This window comes from Archocentrus centrarchus, chromosome 6, assembly GCF_007364275.1.
Source record: "Archocentrus centrarchus isolate MPI-CPG fArcCen1 chromosome 6, fArcCen1, whole genome shotgun sequence".
Classification (NCBI taxonomy): domain Eukaryota; kingdom Metazoa; phylum Chordata; class Actinopteri; order Cichliformes; family Cichlidae; genus Archocentrus; species Archocentrus centrarchus.
In genome coordinates, this window is record NC_044351.1 from 985,575 (window position 1) to 1,012,177 (window position 26,603).

A 26,603-nucleotide genomic window follows, 5' to 3' on the forward strand; every position below is an offset into this window, starting at 1 on the left:
TCACGATGACCTCAGAGCTCACAGCAGTTACCGGCCGAGCCTCGTCTCACCCTGCCCCGGCTTTCTGCTCGGACCGAGCACGTCTGAATGGCCCATTAACCTCCTCCTCGCCACGCTATGGTACGCCGCCTGATTGATGACACTGCAGCGGGCTGCTGAGCGGTGAGCGGTAAATCAGAATAAATGGAAGCGTTGGAAGTGCACAGCATGGTCTCACCTGCCGTCTGACGCTCACCCAGGAGCACATGAATATTTATGAGCGTGCACACACATGCACTGATTTGATGCTTAGCGTGTGAGGGTGCAGGCGGCGGAGGGTCACTGATGCTGAATGCTATCATTAGTGTTGGAGGAGGGTTAGCATTAAGTGGTGGTTGTATAAATGCAAATTTGTCAGCGTTTCCTTAGCGCGTCACCTCGCACTGTTCACTTTAGTCCTGCCATGTTTGCTCACTTTGTAAACACACAAATGCGTTTTCCTTCTGTGCAGACCAGCGAGCAGAGTCTCACCTTCCTCTGCAGAGAGCGGGAAGGATGTTTGAACACATCATTGATTTCTCCCGCGCTCTCTCGCTGTGTTTGTCCACGATGTTCATCGACGTTCCTCGCTGCTGTGTAATTATTCCCATCAGGAGAAAAGCCGCAGAGCTCGATAATAACACCATTAGGGTCTACAGCAGTGCAGCGCAGAGCAAATTAAAGCCCTTATTAACACCTGAAAGGACTTTTTCTCTGCGATTAGGAGCTCCGCACTACACTTTCAAAGGATTTTATGCAACAGCACCAACACGTGTGCTGACGCACTATCAAGGAAACATTTACACACAAATTAAAATGAGATGAAATAAAGAGAGTTTTGTTAAATAATAATTTACCACTGACAGTTAAATATTATCACATCTGAAAGTGTTTGAGCTTCTTGTGTCAGCTGGTGGGAAACGATAACCTGGGACGGGATATTCAGGGAATCCATCGGCCATCAGTCAGAGAGCTGGGAAAAGGTAAACCGGGAAGCTGGCCCTCAACATGTGGGATTTCCACAGGCTTGATTTTTGCAGAAGATAAACTCTGTTATGTTTAAAGCTCCTCTCAGTCACGTCTCAGGCATCTAACCATAAATCTATTCACATCACCCACTGACCACGAAACCAACGGTACAAAATGCTGACTCATTTCAGGTTTCCTGACTCGGTCCTGCAGCGCTGAGCAGGCTGAGCCAGTGATGGGTGTGGTTTTGGTTTATTTTGCTAACCTAGTGGTCTGCCTCCTGGAGAATAAGTTAATAAGTTGGTTTCTTCCTGTTAAAGGGAGTTTTTCCTTCCCACTGTCACCAAGTGCTGCTCATAGGGGGTCGTTCTGACTGCTGGGATTTCTCTGTGTTATTGTAGGGTCACCTTGAGGCGACTCTTGTGATAAAATTGAATTAAATTGAATTGAATGAATTAACTTGTAGAAAGAGAAAGTTACACAACTAAAATTGCTTTTAGTTGTGCTGTGCTGGAGTGCAGAGGTTTACAGACATGATGCTGAATCAGTGATTCCCGCCTCCCCCCTGACCCTCTGAGTGACAGCTGGTTTCTTTTGTACAATAACTTTAGCATAAGTAATGAAGCTACGGAAACTTCTATCTTCAAACTATGAAAGCGTTCAGTGTCATCACAGGAGTGGCACATTTTTCAAGCCACCTTGTTTTTTTTAACACAGCATTTTCAAGCCTTCATAATTTCACAAATGCAGCAGAAATTCAAATTTACACGCTGTTAAAACCTGCAAACAAATCAATTTTGCAGCAACTCCAAACAATCTCAAGCCAAAATCTTCTGTTTCTAAAACCGACTTTGAGCATCAGTAGCAAAACTGCACCAACTTCATGTCTATGATGCAGAGGAACAGGAACAAGTATTCAGTGTTTAAAAAAGGACTATATTAAAAAATGATGTTGACCCAGGAGGAGGAGACCCTTCATATGCTTGTTTGAGTAGCCATCTATCCTGCATGGTGATACGACACATTAAAGTTTACCCATAATGCACTTTTTGAAGCTTTCTCTGGAGGATTATGAGAAAGCAGGTTTTTGTTCCTCCACAAATCTTTATGATATTACAGTAGGTGATTAATATCCTAAGGGTCAGGTGGGACTGTTTTCAGGCTGATCTCGTTGTATTTGGAGCGACGCTGCCGGGAATGTGGTGAAGACCTGGCACTGGTACAGCAGAATAAAGCAGCAGTGAAGAAGTTCCCATTTTCCTGCTGCGTGTCGTTACACCACAGCTCACAGGTTACCGGCAGCCTGTTCATTTGATAGCATGTGGTGGCAGCTGGATCTACATCACTTTTTCTGAGAACGTCAGAGTAATGTATCCTAGTTTCAGTCAAGCTGTGACACAAATGAGTTTAACTTTGTCCTCTCTGACAGTGGCAAACATGAAGGATCTTGGATTCACCCATGTGTGTATGTATGGATGTATGTGGTGTGACTCAACCATGATTTAATTACCGAAAACTGTGGATAAAGTTGTTCCCACTGGAAACAGCCAGTTAATTATATGATTTAATAGGAAAGGACATTTTAAGCATATACTGATTTGATCATTATGTTTATGAATTCATGGAGTCACGTGTGAGTGCTGCACTCCTGAGCTTCCTGGTTTAAAAAAGTAATTAGTTCCTCAAATTAGATGCTTTTATTTGTGGAGAGTGGGGAATGAATATTTTATGGTTGAGCCTGGGGGGCTCTGGAAAGTGTTTTGGCACTTTTAAATTAATTTGAATTCAGCGCCTGACCCCACATTTACCCCCTCAGGACCAAAATCTGGATCTTCCCGATCTAATTAGCTCATCGTAGCCTGAGGCTGAACCTCAATGAAAGCTGCTGACGGACAGACTGCAGCTTAACCCTCTGTGGCAGAGGTGATGAAATGCCCCCGAAAGGAGCGAAATCCTCCAGAATATAAGTGGTAAAACTGCTGAATAAAGGCTTTCATTGTTTAAATACTGCACACTGATGAGGTGGATTCAGGACCACGGCCAGCTGTGATGTTTGTCGTGGAGTGTGGGATTTCCTCGGAGCCTCCTGCAGAGGTTGTCTTAATCTGCCATGAACTGCAAAAAGTCCAGAACGAACCAAATTCCAGTCTTCAGTCTATGAATTCCTGTTGATCTCGATTAGAGCATCAAATATTGAATTAAAATACGAGTGCTGATGATCACAGTGCACACACATTTATAAATGTTGTGATGAAGCATCCTCGCCTTCCCCTGCTGCACATCAGGTGTGCATGTGTGTTCTGCACTGCAGAACCACTGAGGTTCGAATGTGCTGTACGAGCGCAGAGTCTGAATTTAAATTGTTTCTGTGGCTCACAGTGTTGTTTATCCATCTCGGTTATTTTGGTGTGTGTTGCACAGTTTGGAATATATTGGCTATATGTCGATGTCTGTCTCCCCTTGAATATAATTTAGCTAAATGGCTCAAAAAATACATCTGAAAACTCAGCAGCCATTTCTGGGAGAATTTATGACCTGGTTAGTCAGAGTCTTGTGAGCAGTTTGATTTAAGAAGTATTTTTGAAGAGTGTGCACACTGAAACACTCATCGAGTCTTCTGTCATCGAGAAGGGCATCGCTGTACTGTGGATACGCTTTCATTTTTAACACAGTCTGTCCACATGCTAATTATGAGCATTTAAGAGGTGAACAAAGTGACCTTTAATTCCTGTGAGAAGGTGTGTGCGCATTTAAATGTGAAATAGCTTTAAATATCAGGACACAATAAAACAATTAGGAGGTCTTAAAATGAGGTAAATACAACCTGAGGTGACATATTCCACCACATCAGTATTTATTTTACAGAAATGCAGAAGCAGTGTGATAACCTGAGTCATCATCGTCATCATCGTCATCATCATCATCATGTCTCTTATGGGCCTCAGTAACACTGGAGTGCTCAAATGTGTTTCTCAGCCTGGAAACTGTTTGGATATTTTCATGCTTATGAAGTTATGATGTGTCAAACTAATGTTTAAAAAATAAAGTGAATAAGAACCTGAATCCTGACCCACTCCTACGTGCTTGGAGGGCCTGAGATGTTCATAGTTTGAAGGTAGAATTTTGAATGACTTCAACTGGGAATTGATGGTAAATATTATACCAGATAATCATAAAACAAGTGAACTCCATCAGAAGTGCCAGTAGAAATGGGTTTTGGAAACACATTAAGTTTAAATGTGCCCACTCAAAGTAGATCCCAGTTAAACAACATCTTCCCTGGAATCCTTTTACAGGAGCTGTTTAAATGCTCATGAAGCTGCTGTGAAATCAGTCGGGTGAAAAGTGCTCTGGCACCTTCAGGACTAAAAAAAAAAAAGAATAAAGCTGCATTCATTTTTGCAAACGTGCACCAGTTGTCCTGAGCACATATAAAACGCAGAACAGCCTGAAGGATATTTTTTACAGGATTAAGAGGAGTTTGTAGCTAGTTATTTGGCCTGTTATGTGCTCATAATCAAAGCAGAGGGCGTCCTCTGAGGAGGTGCCGTAATATCAAACCTAATTGCACAGATAAAGCAGCAGCGTGCACCATAAAAGAGTTGTTTAGTGTGATCCCGGCTCAGAGGAGCGGAGCTGCCCGCAGATCAATACTCATGTTTAAAGCTTTGCTCTTACATAGCTCAATAGGAGACACATGACTGAGCCGGAGCTTTAAGGTGGCGCCTGATCGATACAGCTGTTAAACACTGATTAATACCCATCGCTGCTGATGAAGATGAATGATGGCAGCAGCCATGCTAACAGAAGGGTGGAAGGACATGAACGTTGCTCCAAAGCTTTTCCTTTTAGCCTTCCCCTTTCTGTCTGTCTGACTTCATCTGCTCGTCCCTGTGTGGTGCTCCGGCCACCTCGCTCCGTCTGCTCCTGTCCCGTCTTCATTACACTCGGTCCTCGGTTACAGACGTTCACCTCTGCTGTTTCTCTCTCTGTTAGATGGTCATTGATCCTTCGGCTGGATGGATGAATAGTTCTACAATCTGGGGTCCTTCTTACGGTTGCTGTCAAGGGTCCAGTTGTGGCACTAGGGTAGGCTAGTCTGAAGTTTATGCATTAAAACAGGTTTCTTCACATAATCTTACTGTAACCTGGAAGGGCTTAGTTACTAAACGCAGTATAGCCCCCGCTCTCCCTTTGTCTCATCCTGATGTATCTCTGAGTATTATCACTTCATATATTGATGCTGGAGTTTCTGCTTATGTTCTAGGATTTTTGTATATCTGGACTTTTGGTTTTTCTGGGAAAGGCTGTCTCAGTGTCGTCGCCTCACTGCTCATTACATGATTCTGAGTATATTGGTGACACAGTGGTGCCTGGTGGGTTTACTCTGGGTGCTCTGGTTTCCTCCCAGTGTTGGGTTACACGGTGACTTTAAAATGGCTGCAGGTGCAGGTGGGAGATTTTCTTTTCTGTACACTTACCAGGGGTACCTAAGGCCCACCTAAGTTACACCAGGGACGAACTACTGTACCCAAAATGTATACATATTTTGAGCGGTTGACAAAAAAAGTATTTATTCAAACTAATGATTACAAAAGCAAAGTGTTCATAATCCAAATGGACCAGAAGTTGCATTAGACTTTGTGGACCCCAACATAATGGAGTTCTATCAGTTATTTGAACGTACTGACAGTGAGACGTGCTCACTGTCAGTACGTTCAGTGCTACAGTTTCAAAAACAGCTTGATCACAGTGAGGATAAGTGCGCATTAATGAGGTAAAAACCACAGACGTGCATCACGTTTGTCTAAACCATGACAAACTGAGCAACTGTGCAGTCACTGCTGCCAAAGAGGCAAATATGAACTGAATGGACTTAAAACAGGTCTTTGAGGGCAATCAGATGCATCAAGGGTGGTTGTTGCAGAGGTGACAGATACTTCTGTTTTTCTGCAGACAGGTACCTGTCTGTATTCTGACAGTGGACCCCGCTCTGCGCACTGGACACTGAAGGTAGCAGCATTATTTCAGACTGTGATCAGAGGACTCCCAGTGTGATATGCACTCCTGCACCCAGGAGCACCTACACCTCTGGCCTGGTAATGATCACAGATGATCCAAGATCGTGATGGAGGATTCAGGAACATATGTTTAATGTTATGAAAGCAACAGCATGCACTGACTTTCAGGATGAGGCAGGGTGAGCGAACATTTGCCCTTTGTTTGTAGAAATGTTCTGCCAAAATCTGAGCTGCTCCATGTGACACAGCTTCATGTAGAGTAAGTTAGGGGGCTTCGGCCCACATAATGCTATGTGGGCCGAAGTGTGTCGTAGAAGTATGAAAATGAGAACGTGTACAGGCAGCCTGTGGCTTTGTTGATGTAATGAACCTTGTGCAGCCCTGCCCAGAGGCTCTCTGGGATAAGTAGGTCTGGATGCCATCTGGTCTGCTCAGCCTGTTGAGCAGCTTCATGAAGCTCAGAGTGGAGAAGGACTGTGTGTCTTAAACAGTGTGTACACTTTAACAGAATCAGTGTTAGGACACCTGCAAGCTCAAACAAGTGAGGTGTGTGTGTGTGTGTGTGTGTGTGTGTGTGTGTGTGTGTGTGTGTGTGTGTGTGTGTGTGTGTGTGTGTGTGTGTGTGTGTGTGTGTAGCGTTTTCTGCTCTGATGCCACCGTGAGCAGCACCGTACATTTCTCTGTCAGGTTGAAAAACAGGTCTGCGTGGTGACGACACTGTAAACGTGATCTCTGGTTCAAAGAAAGCCTTCAGTGATTGGAAGCAGGAAACAAATCTTCTTCTTCTGGTGTTTTGTTGACCCTTCCACCCAAACCTGACTTTCTCTTTTATTGTGATCAGAATAATGAAAACATCAACAGATGGTGCAGTTTGTCCTGAGAAGACTGCACATGTCCTCGTGTATCTAATATTTTATACAAACAGTGTGATAGTGTTTGCCAACATCAGGATGGAAGAACAGCACCTGCTGTCATTTCTAACCTCTTTTTCTCGCTCTCTCCTCAGATCTGATTATGACATGGAGTATGACAGATACCCTGGTGACCACTACAACCGGTAAGGCCGTTAATGATTTGCAGAATTGCTTCTTAAATGGGGGCAAATCCAAAGAGGAGATGTGGCAGTACTGCAGCTGAGTAATATGATTTATAGGGAAGCATTAGTTTACTGACCTCCATCGTTTTCTTTACTGCAATAAAATTCTGTGTGGCTCCTGGTAGCTGTGTTAGTAATGATTGCTCAAGGTTAACCCAGTGAGGTTTTAAACATCATTGATGGTGAGTAACCCTAACACGGCGAAGCGTGTCATACAGCCGCCTATCCACTGTGTTTATTTCAAGCTTCGCCTCTCATAGGTGTGACATGTACATGCGTGCTGAATTTGCAGTAACTTGCAGTACCATCAGGGTGTGATATTATTATTTACATATATAAATTTGGCCTCCATACTCCTATCATGTCATCTTTTGTTGTTAAACAATATTCGTAACGTTTAAATGGCTGAAAATCAATAGAAAGGTGGATGAAAGTTGCAAACCTTACAAAGCTTCACCAATCCGTCTGAGAGACCGGTTCCTGTCACCCTCAGCAGTGCAGCAGAGGGCACTTGTGAGATAGTCATCTGACAACATGCTTACCCCACAAAACTTATATTTGTGACCTACAGCTCTGTACAACCCGTATTTATTCTGGATTGTAGTGCGAGTGCCCCCATTAACCAGTAAGTCCAGAGACTGGAAGTTCTTGAGTGTACTAGAAGTTCATGGTCTGCTGTCAGCAGTCTTACTACCCTGCCAGCATTCCTAGGTGGGCCCCATATGGGATAAGCAAGGGCAAACGTTATGGGCCCCATAAGGTTTTGTCCGCGGGTTCCATGGTGGCCCTACATGGGTTTGCCCAGATAGATTTTAACCGGCCCTGAATATGTGTTCATTCGGACCCATACGGTCCATGCATGCATGGGCTATGCACGGACCCTGCATGGGTCCATGCATAGCCCTCGGTCCCAATGAACACATATTCAGGGCCAGTTAAAATCTATCTGGGCAAACCCATGTAGGGCCACCATGGAAAGCGCGGACAAAACCTTATGGGGCCCACCTAGGAGTGCTGGCAGGGTATTCAAGCCAACATAACCCTTTCTGGGCAACACAATGGCACAGTGGTTAGCACTGTTGCCTCATAGCAAGAAGGTCCTGGGTTTGAATCCGGTCTGGGTTCTTTCTGCATGTTTGTGTTGCAACCAGAGATCAGGCGGACACTGTCTGTACGTGGCACTCCCTTTATTTTGATTGCTTACACAGTCCAAGATCCTTCATCGGCGATTGCATAGTCTGCAAACACATTCTCTGGTGCCCCGACGAGAACGTCTCTCGTCACTGTTTTCTTTTCTTTTCTTTTTTTTTGTTGAATGAACCAAAAAAGCAACAACAGAACAAGAGTTTATTTTGCTCTCTGTGTAGTATCGCTGTGGCCAGTGCATGAAGGCACCAATGCCAATGCTAACTGGGTTTTGTCTGACAGCCCAGCAGCTTCTGACCAGCACTATCTGAGAATGGAAACAGGCTTAAGTGACATGCTCCACACAACAGTTCAGCACATATTGTTTTTGATTCCCCCCAAAAAATTCACTCATCAGCTCTGAACCACCTCAAATCTCAAGTTCTCAGAGTTTCAGCATCATCTACAAGTTCTTTTCAGAGTGACTCAGACTGCACATTTACAGCTGAGAGGCGAAAATTGGTCACCCACCGAGCACATGAATTGTCTCGACTCTCACAAAGTGGCAAAGTGATTTCCTGTTGTTGGCAGCAAATGTAAGACTGTGAAGTTAGGAGACGATGAGCCTGTTTCAGAAAGCTGTTTCACGGCTCCAGGAAAAGATCAAAACTCTGAGTCTGACCTTGTTGTGTTCAGATTTCAGCCAGTTGAAGAGGTGTTTTGTGAGGAGGAGTGCAGCTGTTGGCCTCCTGTCCACCCTCCATCCTCAGCTCACAATGTTTTGCACGGTGATAAAAACAGAAAGGAGTGCACACGCAGAGACAAAATACAGAAGATAGAACCAAATACAGGCTCCAAACAGACAGAGAGGAGGGAAATGACAGAGCTAAGCTGGGAAGATTAAAATCAAACAGGATTATTGAAACAGAGGAAGGTGAGAAGGAGATGGTGAAGAAAAAGAGACAAAAATCCGAGACAGACAGACACGAGTCAATATCAAAAAAGGAGAAAACAAAGAGAATAAAAACAGAAACAGAATTATTAATGAATACAAAGGCAATCAGAAGCAAAGCTCAGAAAGATGTGAAAATTTGAGATATTAAATGATTTTTCCTGAACTTTGCTTTGCTACAGGATTCAGCGTGCTAAGGGTATGTGCTGACTGATGTGCCATATCTGCAGTTCCTCTAATGTCCACATGAGGCAGGCTCCTAAAAGGAGATCCCATCGACTCGGTGCTGTTTAGTGTGTTTGTTGTCCTGATTATGTCCACTTTCTTCTGTCCTTGAAAAGTCTCATAATTACCACTGATGACTCTTAACCATCTCGTGTCTCTAATAAGGACCCAGATGTCCACACCTCCATGCATACACACTTCTCAAACTATGAAAGCACAATCATGCATAACATTCAAGTATAAAACATATTGAAATTAAATATGTGAATATGTGAGTAATTGAGATTATAATACTTGTTTAGTAAGAAGTACTCCAGTACACTACAGCTTTAATGAGTATATTCTTAGTCTGATATTTAGCACTAATATTCAGGTACCTCTCTTTGGGTGAAGGAAACCAGGAAATAAAAGGATCTGTTTAAATAAAGAAGAAAACTCTTTAAATTGGATCTGCTTTACTCTGAAGCAGAAAATAAATTCACAGCTAAGCCTTTCTTTCCCATGAAATTATATTCAATTAAAATGGCAGCGATGCAGAAAATGGGAAAATGAAGGCGTCTTCCTATAAGTGCGTGTTTCTCCTTCAATTCATCTGTACTTACTTTTTTCTTTTTATTTAACTTCATTCAGTCTTCATTTATTCTTTTCATAACACTGAGATTATAGATCCCACTGGCTTTGCTGTGATGGAGTGATTTAACAAAAAGCAGGTGATGTGATTTTAAAGAAAAAAGGAGACCAATGAAAGAAAGATGGTTTGGTATTAAGACAAAGGCAGGGTAAAAGAAGAGGATTAAAGAGTTTTCTTTACTCTGGCCCGGCAGCAGAAACAAGGAAAGAGGTGAAAGAGCGATTAACAATGACAGAAAACTGAGGCAGAGAAAGAAAAATGAGAGGGGGGAGAAAAACATGGTAGGAGAAGTACACTGCTCCAGAAAATGAAAGGAACACTTTGTAATCCCAGCACAGTCTCAGAGCATGGAGGAGATTCCAGGAGACAGACAGTTACTCTAGGAGAGCTGGACAGGGCCGGAGAAGGTCCTTAACCCATCAGCAGGACCGGGATCTGCTCCTGTGTGCCTGAGGGCCCAACATCCTCTAGTGGGCGCTGTGCTCACTGCCTGGCACCGTGGAGCCTGATTGGCATTTGCCACAGAATGCCAGAACTGGCAGGTCCACCACTGGAGCCCTGCGATGAGAGCAGGTTCACCCTGAGCACATGTGACAGATGTAAAAGGGTCTGGAGAAGCCGTGGAGAACGCGATGCTGCCTGTAACATCGTTCAGCATGACCGGTTTGGTGGGGGGTCAGTGATGGTCTGGGAGGTGTATCCATGGAGGGACACAAAGACCTCTACAGGTTAGGCAACGGCACTGAGGACCTGCAATGAAATTTCAGCTAAATGTTCCAGCTGCTGCATCACTTTCACTTTCTTTGAATTCAGCCTCTGTGAGCTGATCATTTTCACTTCCATCAAACACATTACCCAGTCCACATCACTGCAGATATCCAGCAGGATTTTTTTTCCCGTTGAGATCTGATGTGTTTTCAAAGTGTTCCGTTAATTTGTTTGAGTAGTTTATATTAAATGAAGAATGAATGGATGAAAAAAAGGTTAAAAAAGGTAAGTTCAGGACTGCATCCTGACACTTTACAGCTGAGGATGATGGGAAGACGTCACATAATAGAATTTGCAAACAAGTTTTTTATTTTTTTTTTGTGTGTGTGTGTGTGTGTGTGTGTGTGTGTGTGTGTGCGTGTGTGTGTGTGCTTGTAAAAATACACTATGGGGATAATAATCTATGTTATAGTCATTTGGGACCAACCTCCTTTTGGGAGTCAACTATCTCCAGAACATCCATGATTAAATGTGATGGTGCAGACGTGGTTTTAAGACTCGGATAAGGCTGAGTTAAGGTGGTAAGGCCATCTTAAAGTGGTTAGCTTGTAGATATTCATTTAAAGAAATGTTAGTCAGCTCATTTACCAATGTAACATTTAGCCTGCTGGTATTCAAATATTTATGTATTTGCAATATCATGAAGTGCATTTCTGTGGCAAGAAGCTGTTATATTTATGGATGGGAGTGACTAATTGAGTGACTCAGAGTGAATGACTCATCCTGCGTTTCCACCGCAGAGGTGCCGGTGCTCGTACCAGTGCTCGTGCTGTTCCCAATGAACCGGTGAAACGATTAAGAACGGGCCCGCGTTCCCACCGCGTTCTGTGAACTGCTCCTTTACGTATGAGTGTGGGCGGGGCCTCGTCTGGACAGGGAAGTCGAAGCGCACAAACGTGGGAGAACACGCTCCCCTTTCTGTGCTGTGAACACGTTTTAGGGTCCAAACCAAACTACTGCAGCATCTGTGTGCAGCACAGAGGGAAACACAGACAGCGATTAGAGCAAGGCAGCAAGTACGCACTTTGTGTCCTTTTATCTGCGATATGAACTGATACAAAGCAGCAAGTTCAGCCTTAGAGCCCAACCTAATTCACAGCCGTGAAAATCGCTTCGCTTTTCTCCTGTAATACACACCATGCAGTGAAATAGTGGTAGAAACCTTTACATTCAGAGTCACGCCCTTCTGCCGCTTTTGTCACGCGTTCTTGGTTCGAGCCCAGCTAGCTTGCAGGCCTGAGTTGAACCTGTTTTTCGGCCGACTGACTCTGAGTGACTGACTCTGAGTGGTTGAAGTCGGTCTGAGTTGGACAGTGATTGTTTGGAGACAGTTCCCTTGTGAATGAAAGTTGTGCTCAGAGGTTGAGAGTGTTGCTCACTCAACAGCATTAAAAAAAACAACAACAACAAAAATCGATGAAAGCACGAGGAAACCGCAAATCTTTACGAGTTGCAAGAAGGCCACTATTCTAATTTTGCTCTGGTGTGACTGAGCCATGAACAAACCCACAGGATCCCGAGGATCTTTGTTTGCAGTCACCACAGGAGGATCTCCCTTCAGAGAGGGGGATACCACCAGGGCCGTATTACCGACCGGGCGAGTGGGGCTGGCGCCCCGGGGCCCATGGATCCAGGGGGCCCAGGGGGGGGCCCAACAACAATCCAGATACCGATGTCGATGCTGATTGCGATAGAGCCCTCTATTCTAGGATCTTCTTTAGTTGTACTTCTTTAGACTATAAGGGTTAACTGAAATGGGCTGGGGGGAGTGACAGCAGTCAGAGGGCCCTCGGCCACAGGACATAGGAACCAGAGGGCCCCTGGGCCATGTCGTACAGCAACCAGAGGGCCCCTAGGCCACGGAGGATGGCAATCAGAGGGCCCCTGGGCCACGGGGGATGGCAAAGGGCCCCTGAACCACGGGATATGGCAACCAGAGGGCCCCTGGGCCACGGGGGACGGCAATCAGAGGGCCCCTGGGCCACGGGGGACGGCTATCAAAGGGCCCCTGAGCCACGGGATATGGCAACCATAGGGCCCCTGTGCCACAGGAAACGGCAATCAAAGGGCCCCTGGGCTATGCGGTACAGCGACTAGAGCGCCTAGGGGGACAGCAATCAAAGGGCCCCTGGGCTACAGGATATGGCAACTTCGACTGTTCTTGACTCTGCCAATTACGAACTGTGAAGGGGAACGGTGATTCTCCAGAATGGCTCGAATAAAAAATGAGCTCAGGATGAAAATGACCCAAAATCGTCTGAACTCCCTCTCACTTCTTGCAATTGAATCACAGTTTGTGCAACAGCTGAACTTTGATGAGTTGGTAGATGATTTTGCACGAAGGAAGAGCAGAAAGAGACTTTTGTAGGGGAGTGTGTGTCGGGGGGGGGGGGTGGGTTGGTATGGGCTCGGAGCGGGAGGGGGGGAGGGGGGGCCCTTGCAATCTCCTTGCCCCGGGGCCCAGACCCACCTTAATCCGGGCCTGGATACCACAACAGGCATGAGGTTTTAATGCTGTGGCTGATCACCGCATGTTTACATCGACATTAAAGATGCAGAGCACTTCCTCCTCACTGAGTTTAAGGCTAAATCAAAATGCTGACTTCATTTTCTAGCCCTGGACGTTGCTGCTTGGACACCAGCCTACTCCACTGACTTTTTTGTTTTTAGCTCTTCAAGAACAAAATTGATCCTAAAACAAATGAGATGTCTGAGCTCTTGTTATTGTCAGACTGACTGTAGAAAATTCAATTTAAAAGAAATGATGTTATTTATTCAGTACAAAGTGCAGAACAGACAAGCTCAAGTGGTGCTTTGCCTGCAGAAAATTAAATTCTGAGTTGTACCTCTCTTTATTAAGGTGCTTCTTTGTCAGGCTCAGTTTATGCCACAGTTCATTGTGTTATTCTCAGTACCAGCAGCTCACAAATCGGCAAACACAGGAGTGACACAAGTTAATTTGCTTTGCTCCAAATACATTTTACAGGATATCTGCAGCCTGTTAAAGCCTGGCAGTGCTGAAGGTGACTTATTTGTGTGTGCACAGCAAATTCTGGACAACAGAGAGAAACTAACAAATACTGTATCTGTGTTTGGTGGAAAAAATGCAACTACAGCAATTCAGCATGACAGAGTCAACAATTTAGTGCAAAGCAGCAGTCGGGCTGCTTATAAATCATCTCCCCTCACTCAGCCTGTTATTCATCCTCCCTCCATCACCTGCTGTGAACTCACCTGAGCTGCCGGCTATGTGCAGCTCAAATCAACACAAGGGTACAAATAACCCAGATCACACAGCGAGAGGCAGTGCAGCTCAAACACTAGATTTCCTCACCGATACTTCATACGAGGAAATCAATGCAACCTGAACAAAAGCGAAGGAGGCAGGAAGCATGAATGGCCTCTGCTTAAGGAATCAGCTGTTTGAATGTGTGTTTGCCTCTTCAAGGCCAATACATGAACTCCTCTGTGTAACAGACTATTCTGGAGGCCATCTGTCTGCAGCTGAAGCTGGGTTCAGACTGGGTCCTGCAGCAGGACAGGGATCCCACTCACAGCAGCAACACAGAAATGAACCCGTGTGCTGCAATGGCAGTTACACCGCTGTGGGTGCTTCCACAAGCTACCACATCACACGGTGCACTTAGTTTTTCAAACACTGCTTCTGCATTTTGGCTTTGTTTTTGTTCAAAAATAGTGACACAGTGTGATATGTCACATGTTGTTGTTCATCTGTTGTTGTATGCACTTTACCTTACAACATGAAGCTCCTTGAGGCTACTGTTCTTGTGATTTGGTGCGATATAAATAAAATTGACTTGAATTGAAGCTCAGGTTGTGTTTACCTGTTAGCATATACAGTAGCATTACATTAAGAGCTTCATAAATTGCATTTGTTCTGATGCTGTTTTCTCCTCTTTGGTGAAACACAGCAGCCTCCTTTCCTGTCTTGACTTTCCCCAGTTAAAGGTTAAATAAAGACTAAAATAAAAAAATGAAATAAAAAATAAACCCTGAGCAGGAGTGGACTGACAGCACCTGACCTCCTCACCACGGGCTGAAAACACAGATCACTGCAGGCAGCCAAGGACAGGTGGAGGAGGAGGAGAATAACAGCATGGAGGCTGTAGAATAAGAGATGAGAGGGAGGAGCAGAGGACGGAGAGAGGCCGGTGGCACGAAAAACAAATGTGTTGGCAGCCACTCATCCACCCCCCCCCCCCGCCTTATCCTATCGCTGCTCAATAGTTTGCATCATCCTTTTGTCTTTTCCTCACTCACGGCCCCATTGTCACATGATTTGTTTGAGTGGGGCGGCTCTGTTTGTGCTTCATTCACGCAGTTACTTACAGCTCTCAGAGGTTTGATCTGTGCTGTAGTCTTTTCAGCTCCAATTTCAGGATCAGAAGAGGAGCTGTGAAGACCCACTGAGAACTTTGATACACTGGGGAAACAATGATTTTATCTTCTCCTGAACTTCTAAGTTTGCTCACTTACAAAGAAATGAACAGTTAGTTTTTATGGTAGTTTAATTTGAATGGAGACAGACTATCAACCAAAAATCCAGAAAAAGACATCACATAAAAGTTATAGATTGATTTTCATGTCACTGAGTGTAAGTATTTCATTACAACCAGTCAGAATTCTGACACCCACAGACGGCTGATTACAGATTATACTCAATCAATCAAATAATTATTGATCCTCCTGATCTCAGCTCGTTATGTGTATAAAGCACACCTGTCCACAGAATCAGTTTCTTCCAGTTCCTCCTCTCCACCTCCACGGGCAAAGACCAAAGAGCTGTCAAAGGACATCAGGGACAAGACTGTAGACCTGCACGAGGCTGGACTGGGCGACGAGACCATCAGCAAGAAGCTCGGTGAGAACTGTTGGTGGGATTATTTGGAGATGGAAGAGATATAAAATGTCCATCAGTCGGCCTCAGTCTGGAGCTCCACGCAAGATCCTGCCTCATGGAGTGAGGACGAGGAAGGTGGTGGATCAGCCCAGAACTACACGGGAGGAGCTTGTTAATGATCTGAAGGCAGTTGGGACCACAGTTGGTAACACACTGTACCAAAGTGGACTGAAAACCTGCAGGACCCACAACGTCCCCCCACTCAAGAAGGCACAGGTACAGGCCCGTCTTAAGTTTGCCAGTGAACATCTAAACGACTCAGAGAAGGTTTGGGAGGAAGTGCTGCGGTCAGAGGAAACCAAAATCGAGCTCGACCCGCCGTGTTTGGAGGAAGAGAAATGCTGAGTATGACCCAAAGAACAGCATCCCCACAGTCAAGGAGGTGAAAGATGATGCTTTGGGTTTCTCTGCTGAGGGTGCAGAAGACTTCACTGCATTGAGGGAACAGTGGACGGGGCCGTGTACCGTAAAATCTCAGAGGAGAACCTCCGTCCTTCAGCCAGAACACTGAAGATGGGTCGTGGATGGGTCTTCCAGCACGACTATAGCTCATCAAGCCAACAGGGGCTAAAGAAGAAGCACATGAATGTCATGGAGTGGCAGTTTCTGGTTGTCAGAGCTTTCCTGTGTTTGTGCTTAACCCATGGATCAGATGTTATTTTGTACAAAACTCTATAAGATTGTTTATCCAGCATCTGGATGTTTGACTGTTTCAGTCAGTGGAAGATCAACATTTCACCCCTGCTGCCGTCTCTGAAGATCCCCCACGCTGACCAGGAGCCATTTATTCAGATGTTCAGCTCCTGAAGAATGACTTCAGTTTGTGAGCGCTGGTTTACCCGCCTCACTCTGTAAGAAGCAAGGCAGCATGTAAAGCTGTGTCAACACTGCCGCCCTGTAAATATTTATAGGCATTTATCTGCTGGCCTGTGGATTATCAGCTTAGTGAGGTACAGTAGCCCCCCAACCAACACAAACACACACGTTCACCTGCTATCCTGATGTGTTGCGACAGCGGGGACAAACACAGCGGGATGTCTGAGTGTGTTTCTGTGTGCGTGCCAATCATACAAACCCACAAATCAAAAAGGTGCTGATAATGCGTGAAACATCTGCTGTGCTCCTGAATTTTTCTTTCACCACACTAAACTGTGTGAATGACACACAGACATAAAAACAAATGCTGAGCTTTTATTTGGAGATAAAAATAAAGTCTGTGAGGGGATGTCAGGTGTGTCAGGTGCTGTCAGACCTGCAGGCAGCAAAGTTTGTGTCTAACGAGACGGTGCTCCCGTCCTCTTTGTGTGAGGGGGGGTTTGATACTTGGAGCACTTCTTTTACCTTCTCTGCTGTCTTTCTTTTTTCTCAAAACTCTAATAAACTCTAATAAATTCAAACGCTCAGGTGGCTGCACATAGACACGAGCATAAAACACAGGAATAAAACAGCATATGTCATCAAACTCCACTGCTATTTAAATGACAAACACCATCTACATGCTCATTTTAATTCATCTTATTATTTATTAACCTTTATTTTAAAGCATGAAGCTAGAATACTGTTCGATGTACCAATCAGAGTAAAAAAGAAGCACTTTGTTTCAGCTGATCAAAGAAAATGCTCTACATGGGCCACGCCTCTTAATCTGTGAACTCAGGTGTTTACAGCCCCATTGGCACAGGTGTATAAAACCAAGCTCGTAGCCATGCAGTCTGCTGACTCAGTGACTGCAGAGCTCCAGACCTCCTCTGGCATTAACATCAGCACTAAACTGTGCACCAGGAGCTTCGTTGCAGGGTTTCCATGGCTGAGCGACTCCTGTAGGTCCGTATACTGATCTGATACCTGTGGATATCAGCCTGCAGTTGATCTGTTCAGCTGATTCATTACTGTGGTATGTGACAGCAGCAGAGCTCCCTCAGTCTGTTACTCACAGATAGGATAACAGCACCGGTATCGGATCAGGACTCAGTGTTGGCAGATACTGGCCAAGGCTATAACAGTTTTGGATTTCACATTATAGTTTAGTTTTATTTTGTAATTCAGTTAGTTTTAGTTAGTTTTAATTAGTTTTTAGATTGGTTTTGCTCATTTTTATTTTTTGTTTAATGCATGGTTTTTGTTAGTTTTAGTTTTTCGTACTTTGTCAGTTGCAAGATTCAAGAAACAACGAATGTATCTGTGCCTCCTCCTGCTTCCTGTGTATTAACTAGCTAGCAGCTATTTTTCTGGTGAAAACGATCGATTACGGTCGTGACCTTTCTGCACGGCTGTGATGCTGGTTCTCTGTCAGAGCTGCTCAGAGACACTAGCTTGGTTAGATACTCACTGATTAGACTTCTGCGTTGGGTCTTTGCAGGGCCTAGGTACGCAGCCTACCAGTATTTATCATTGTGCAGCTGCATTATGTGTGTTAATGACTTTGTGGCCGTGTGCTGTTGTTATATCTGCGGTGCGGGTCGACAGAAACAAAAACTGCTGGGACCTTTCCCCTCCTCGGTCTGTTTTTTTCACTTTCTTCATTCCCTCACATCCATTCTGATAATTTCAGCAGTCTCCCTCCAGGAATTTGATGAAATTTGTGAGTACTTATATTGATGCTTTGATTATTATTCCTGATATTCTCTCACTGATAAATTCAAAAACTGCACCGAAAAGTAGCCGGAAATGCACGAGAGGACTAGGCAGTGGTGAGCAGTTGTTTTAGTCACATTTCTCCAAAAGTGCAGGTCGGGTTAGGTCGTAGGTTAGGTCGGAGGTTAGGTCAGAGGTTAGGTTGGAGGTTAGGTCGTAGGTATATATAATAGACCCATTTTTGCCTCTATTAAAACATTTGTCACACAACAAGAAAAAAAGGAAGCAGGGCCTGGAGCCTGTCGTAGCTGCCACGATGCAGTCAGCAACACACTGATAACTGAACATGGTGACAGGAGGTTACAGCTGAAATATCAATTACATTAAAAGTTCAAACCTGTCCTGTTATTCATCAGTACACTTCATCATGATTCCCCAGCTTGATGCTGCTTCTGTTTGACTTCCGGGCCACATTGCCGGCTGGTTCCAGTCCATTTCTGGTAGCGCTGCATAGACAAAGACCAAAGGGACATGCCTCTTCAGTTTAAGCTCTTCTGTTCTAGCCATCAGACTATCCTTTCTGAAGTCGGTGCCAAGAAATGCCACCTCACTAACTGTTAAAACACTAGTACAACAACAGTCCCAACACCAGCACCATCGTCTGAGCAGACACGTTACAAACACTAAATGTGCTGATGTCGGTGGCCTCAGTCATATGCTGGCACACAATCCTCAAAACTGGCAGAGCCCTGTGAGAGATGAAGTTACACTCTGAGGCTCCTCTGAATATTTCTGCATGGCTGTAGGTGCACACAGATTTTCTCTGTGGCCTTTAAAGTGTAAATGAATTTTTCCATGTCATAGAAGAGCCTTTTTAAAATGAACTGAGTAGATGTGTGTGTGTGTGTGTGTGTGTGTGTGTGTGTGTGTGTGTGTGTGTGTGTGTGTGTGTGTGTGTGTGTGCTTATGCATTTCTATTTGTGTGACAGTGAAAGAGATGAAGTGTATTCATGTTCCCCCTGCAGTCATTGCTCCTCCAGCTGTAGATGTCTGCTGTGATAGGCAGCAGAGGTTGGCAGCGAGAGGAAAGGCTGCTCCTCGTCCTCCCCCGTCGCCTCCTCTATCGCTCCCTGCATCAAATTGGAGCTGTCAGTCAGCTCTCTCCCGCAGCACAGCACACTCTATCAGACCGCAACAACCGCGGGAAAAAACACGGCATCAGCGAGCAGCGACATAACACCAAAAGGGAGAAGGTGCAGTGCTGAAAGGAGGGCATCTGGGATTATTTGATGAAATGAAATCAGTGCTGGTTATCCGCTTATAGAAGATAAATCATTCTGTCCTTTAGAAAGTTTCATCTGACCTCCAGCAGGTAACTCAGCCCGACAGAGGGAGCAGCTGCAGCTGATTTAAGACCAAATTCACTTTCAATTGACTTTCAACTGCAGCTACATACAAATGGCAGAGCTTTCATTCTCATTTAATTTCCTTATAAATCAATTTGATACTTTCATTACAAGTAAGGAGAAAGAAGTAGGCTGTATGAAAACTTCCATCAGGAGGAGGTTTTAAACACCTCTGTCATGCTGCTGTGTCTCTAAAGTGCTCCTATTCTGCTTTTCTTCATTTTCTATCATATATATCCTGTTCCAGTGGTTGATGTTCACATCAAATACATCTAAAGTTTCAAATAATGAGGTCAGCATGTGTACAAGTAATCTCTGTGAGCCGAAAGCTCAGCTGAACACTCCAAACCCTCTGATTCACACAGGGATATCCCTGATATGGTCATCACATGCACATAAGCCCCACCCACCTGTTGTTCAAACCAATTGTTTCTGAGGGACAGCCAATCAGGAGAAAGTTGCACCAAGACCTAAATATGGATCATTTTGTGTGAATCGTGCAAAGCTACTCAAGTAGAGTCCAGGAGTAAAAATATGGAGCTGCAAATTTTAAAATTCAGTTCTGAAATTAAAAAAAGACTCTCTCATGATTGGGGGGGGTCACATTTATCAGAAAACAATATTTAATAACTTCACACTCACACTGTGGGACATCAGTGGTGCTTTCTTCATTATACACAACAATTTGTTGCTGTGTAAAAGTGCTTTTCGTGCTGCTCTGTAGATGTATGTGTATGTTCTACACGTGAACATAACCGCCAACTTCCTGTCACTGCTTGGTGCAGTTCATTTGTGCAGATGTGAACACAATAAACACACTTGATTGTGTGAAGGACAGGACTATTTATACACATGGAGGTAATCAATAAAGCAGGAATAGGAGGGTAACAAGACACAGCTGTGGACAGTCAAGACAACGAGACAAGAAAGATGAGGAAGTAAACTAAACACGAGACAGGGGAGCCAAATAACTACCAAACTAAAGCAGGAAGTGAGAAACAACAACAGGGAAACACACAAATCCACTTGAGATGGGGGGAAAGTTACAGGAGGAAGAGACAAGAAACCCTGAATAAACTCAGAAACTGTAACTAAGGAAGTTCATGAAAATCCAGATGTAGACAAAGACCAAACTAAGACCCAAACAGGGAACACTTTAAAAATCCCAAACTCAAAACCCTGGGTCCAACACTCAGCACCACCACAGTTAGTGTGACCTTGGCAGATAATAACAAACTATACATTAGAAAAAGACTGAGTTCCCTTTGCTACCCAAAGAGCTCAGGTCACAGGGGTTCATTTTCAGGGCTTTTGTTGTGAAAGGCTCCCTGTGCAGAGTGGGCAGCAGTCCTCCAGTGTCAGGTCTCCAGTTGTATTTCATATACAGTTCAATAAAAGCTGCGATGTGGTGCTTTAATGTCGGATCCACTGTTGCATTTCTGAACGTGCATGAAGAACACATCAGAAAATATGTGAGTTTTATAAAATACAGCCGTCCCGTATGGACAGCGTTGCTTTTAGCAAGCAGCAGGAAACAGTGCAGGGACTGTTTTTAGCAGGACGTTAATCCGATTTTGGTCCTCTGAGTGTATGAGAGAAGCAGGATGGGACTGCTTTAAAATAAGAAGAAGAAGAAGAAGAAACAGCCTTTATTGTCCCACAGAGGGGAAATTTGGGTGTAACAGCAGCCGCAGTTATTATAAATATAAGTAAAAATATAATAATTCACACTAAGAAAAGAATATAAATATATATAAAATCAACAAACAATATTAACCTTAATACTACTAATAATAACACTATATACAATGAGCATACAGTGTGAGTACAGTGTGAGTGCTTATGGTGATCAAGCAACATGGAACATGCCTCATTAATGGGGTTTTAATGGTTTGGAGCCATTATTTAGCTCTTTGGCACAGAGCAGTGACATGTACTCAAACAGTACTCGGATACACTCAGGATTGCTTTGCTTTTGCACCTGAGAAATAAAGACTGTTAACCTTTAAAAATCTTTTTTTATACAACCTCATGTGTTAAATAACTGTATTTATCCCTGATTGAACTTGAACTACTTTGACATTTTAGATTTGTTTGCGTCTGAAAGCATCACAAGAAAATTTGGTTTTTAGTTGTTTTAAATCTCAAAGTTCACAAAATTATGAAAAAAAAATCTCTACAAATAGTTTAAGAAGAAGCCGTTGGTACAGCGTCTAATGCAGATTAATAGAGCAGATTAGTGTCCCACAGTGTGATGAATGTATTGCAGATATGAGGAGTGAAGCATTCTTGCAGGAAGATGAATGAGAGGACCTGAAGGATGAGTGATGACCTGTTCGCTCACACAGGCTGTCCCGTCGTCTCTGCTCTTTAGTATTCAGCCTTTTGGGTCGACAATAATTGGATCTCATCCATATTGCTGCTCCACGAGTTCCATGTCATCCTCATATTAAACCTCTGTCTCCATTAGTTTGATTGGCACAGTCAACCTTTGAATTGAGGAAGACGATGGTTATTAGAGCTAAATCTTAGCCATAGGTACATCAGACAGCTTTCTGTCCACCTATTTGGCATGTTTCTCCTATGTTTTCCTTATGTTTGCCTCTCACACTCCCAGACAGTATATATAAGATGGATGTAGACTATAAGCCACTGGTTTTTGAAGCCTCGGCGCAGCAGTCTGGCTGCCAACGTTTTGGGTTTTTGGAGCCAGAGGTTATTGTTAGTGTTGGTTATGGATGTGATAATAAAATCCTAGACTTTCACTCACCAAAACTGGAGCACATTCTTCTTGGAGAGAGTTCTCAGACTTGTATGCAGGAGAGCCCAAATGACCCTCCACAGATGGATGGTACACCATAGGAGAACGAGCTGTTCAGGGCAGGACTCCGCTGGACCTCTGAGGGACACGCTTTAGAGCACTGAGATGTTCACATTTTGGACAAATGGGTTGAGAGAGGAGTGAAGGAGGCCAGGTATGTTTACCTGGAGCAACCATCACTGAACCATCAGCCACATACAATTTATTTATTATTTAACCACCATTCAACCTGTGTGACCTCATCAACTCATGTAATGTAGGGTGGGGGAACTATTTGAAATGGTGCCCCTGACATGCTCTGGCATATCAGGACCCCGCCCACAGTGAATAACTTCACAGGTTAAATACCTGTGACTGCCCATCAGCAGCACGAGAAACATCTTCAAAAGCCTGAAAGAAGGCCAGGTGCCTTCGACTCGAGCACTAATTAGCCTGTGTGTGTGTGTGTGTGTGTGTGTGTGTGTGTGTGTGTGTGTGTGTGTGTGTGTGTGTGTGAGCGCGCGCGCTCCTGCTGTGTTCCTGTGTCTTGGGTTACTTTGCTCTGTTGTGTTATTTAAAGTTCAGCTCTTGTGTTTGACCTCTGCCTCCTGCGTTTGGATGCTATCTTCAGAAATCACTCTGACGCCCTGCTGAGGCAACACTAAAGCACCAAACGTGGATTAATCTGCTGCTTAAAGCCACTGACTCCTCCAGATGAAGTAAAATAGTTATTCTGGCTTTTTTCTAAATAAAGGTGTTCATGAGGTAAGGATTTGTGTTTAGAGCTGCAGGCCAGAGACATGTCGGGGAGGTCAGAGAGCTTCAGCATTTTAAAAGTGTAATGAGTGCTGAGAAAAGAAATCAAGTCTTTGTTTCTTCTTGGCTCCGCTCTGTTTGAAAAACTCTGATTTCTGTGTATAAAGATGACTTCAAACATGCTGCTCTTCATGAAGATTTGCCTCCATTTCATTCTAACACTAAAGCAGTCGGGATGGAAGCGAGCAGCGTGTTGCTACTGCCTCGGGCAGTGGTGCATCATGGGACTCTGTCTGTGAGGGTGTGTGTATTTAAAGCTCGCACGTGTGTGTTTGTTTTCAGCGTGTTTGACAACCAGCGAGTCCCCTCATCAGTCTCAGCGGATCCCAGTCCTGTAAAACAGCCCCGTCCTTCATCCTCCTCCTCCTCCTCCTCCTCATCATCCACAGCCGCTCTGAGAATGAGGAGCAGCAGGCCGTCCAGAAGGAGCGACAACTCACACACCTCCACCTCCAGCAGCAGCAGCAAATGTAAGAGGGAGCTGGAGAAATGACTTTGGACTTTTTGTTTTCTATAACCAACATTACAAGGTTCATATTAAAGTTACACAAATGTGAATGTAGTGCTAAATGTGCGTACTTGATGTAGCTGTACTCCATATGATGACACCATCCTGCCAATGGACAGGCTGAATTTTCTCTATGAAGCAGTTTTATTTCACTTTTTGTGCACTCGCAGGCAGTAAAACAAACTTTAAACAACACGCCGACATTTTACATCATCGCTGAGTCGTACAGATATGTATGCACATTTCCACATCCTGCAAAAACAGAGCAAAGTAATGACCTGATCAACTGAAGGATCTGTGATCGTGTCTCCACCAGCTCAGAGACAGCTGTGGTCACATGAGGTCTGTTTAACTTCCTTGTTAGTGTTTAACAGCACAAAAACCGCATCCAGTCTGAATGTGTATTTTTGAGCAGTCGTGCACTGTGTGTTATTTTTGCACATGTGCAGTTGGGTTATAAGCTGTATTTCTTCTGCAGTATCTTTCACCTTGGATTTCATTCAGGAGCCAGATCTGGGGAGTAGGGCAGATGTTAGCAGAAGGTTCTTTTCAGGCCCCGCTCACGCTATCTGCAACTGCCTGGCAACCACCGGTCACCAGGGGAAAACCAGTGTTCCCTGACTGGTTGGCGAGTGGTTGCTGGAGGTTGCTTGGTGTCAGTGGGTGAAATACAGTGCTGCACTAAAAGCCTCCTTAAATTGCTTTGTTTGCTGGCAGATTGCTGCGGTCGCCCGTGGTTTGCATGGACGTCTGCAAACACTCACAGCAGCAGAGGGTGTGAGGAGTGTGACACAGAGATCACTGCTCCTTCTGAAGCGTGCTGTGTCTGTGGTAGGGCACAGTTTGCACTCTGAACAGCACCGTCTCCGTTTCTGGTTTGCATCATAGTTTTTGTGATGCCTGCCCACGTATTTCCATCACGCTTATCTTTAGTTCGTCTAACATTTAGAGCTGAAATGATCACGTACAAACAAAGCCTTTTTGATTTGATTAGTATTGAGACACTCCTGAAATGATGACATGTGGAGTTTCCTCCATCCTGGGCTTATACAGGTGCTGCACCTTCACACAGTGAGCTGAGGGACAATCATCAGCTTTATAAGTCACTTCCACTGTAGGCTGCAGTTACCACAGACAGACTCACATCAGCCTCCATCAGTCACTTTCAGAACATAAGAAACATCCAGTCCACGGGACAAAGAGGTGAAATAACTCAATGAGCAGAAAATTTAATGATTTCATTCATCGTTTGGATGAATGAAAAAGGAGGCACCAGTGTTGGTTCAGCACACATGTTAACTGCACATGTTTGTGCCAAGCTTCCAAGAACTGTCTTCACTGAATCGTGTTCTCCTCCATTTTTCTGCAAACTGTTTATGACCCAGAGAGATGTGCACTTTATCCATCCGCTGAGATCCATGAACCTGTTGAGTCTGATGAAAACACGAGTAAACATTAAAAGTGGTGTCACGGTCGTAGCTCTGCTGAGGGTAGAGGACGGGAAATATTGAGTTCAGGAAGTTTGGCTGTTAAAAAGCTTTTATGGAAAAAGGGCAGAGACACCAGCTCCCTGCTGCTGGCAGACGCTGATACGCAGGGGTGTTTAACAGCACATCCCTCACCAATTAACGGCTTTTACATTTCAAACCCACACATGCGCCTCGGCCTTGATGTTCACATTTGTGCACAGTTGTGACTGTGATGTTTGGCCTTCTTCCCTTTAACTGTGCGGCTCCTGTGGAAACCTGCTGCACTCTGAGGATATTTCCTCTCCAACACCCTGTTTCATGTTATCTCCCTCCTGTGTGACAGCTCATCTCGGTGGTATGGCCCCAGGGTGCTGGAGAGAAGGCGGGTGGGGGGGGGTGCTCCAGATGGTCTCTTCATTAAAAGCTTCTGTACCGCAGGGCTCTCCTCTCCTGCTATAACCCATCCGAGCCTATCAGCGCTCACAATTAGACTGAGTTAATAGTGCATGGAAAATAAGAATTGTTTATACTAGTTTATTACAAGCCTTAATAGTTTTTACTGCACCCCATCACAAGGAAATTAGATTGCCTTTGCAAGCTTCAGAGGTCGAAAAGCTTTGGGGATTGAAGTAGTTTTCAGGGTCATTTGGAGAGCTGTGTGCGGCGGCGTCAGTCCATTACGGAGCACAGCGAGGGCGCCGGCTCGTGCAGTCGAAGGAGGCGGCAGAGTAACTGATGGTGCAGGAGTGCGGTCTTGACGACTGCACGGGTCACTGAATGACACTCGAATCTGCATGGAGCTGTAAAACCCTACTGAGGTCAGCGCTGACTTTCAAGTTTGTTTCAACGACTTATGAAAGGAAAATTACTCTGAAACACATCAACACAGCAAAGAGAGGAACGAGCTGCTCACGGTGATTTTACACTACATGTTGACTCACGCGGTTGTTCGTGGGTTCAGACCATCGAACAGATGCTGATTCCTGCTGCAGGGAGGTGGGTTACCGAGGTTCATCAATGCCGCTGTGTGATGGGATTTCAGATTTTCTTCTGCATCCAGCTGCAAAGAAATATTTCTCTATGCAGCTGGATTTATGCGCACATCTGCTTGTGTTATACTGAGAATGGATTCAGACCTGAAAAGAGTCACATGAGCTTCATGTGAGGGAGCCAGATTTGGGTCCCAGACCTCAAACGCCAGGAGCCAAACCCACCGATCCATATCTGTAGGCTGCAGATTTTCATGAACATAATAAAAAGCTGCGTCCTCTTCTTGTGTTTGTTTCCTTCTTTATTTCCTCATC

General features: G+C 44.6%; 1 protein-coding gene across 1 annotated transcript in view; it reads left to right on the top strand.

Annotated features, from left to right (window-relative positions):
• LOC115781531 (RNA-binding Raly-like protein) overlaps positions 1 to 26,603 on the top strand; it is a 76,838-nt gene that overhangs the window by 33,431 nt on the left and 16,804 nt on the right. The window contains exons 3-4 of the mRNA XM_030731224.1: positions 7,015 to 7,065; positions 23,605 to 23,792. Of these exons, the coding sequence (XP_030587084.1) occupies positions 7,015 to 7,065; positions 23,605 to 23,792 (239 nt within the window). The remainder of the gene's footprint in view (positions 1 to 7,014; positions 7,066 to 23,604; positions 23,793 to 26,603) is intronic.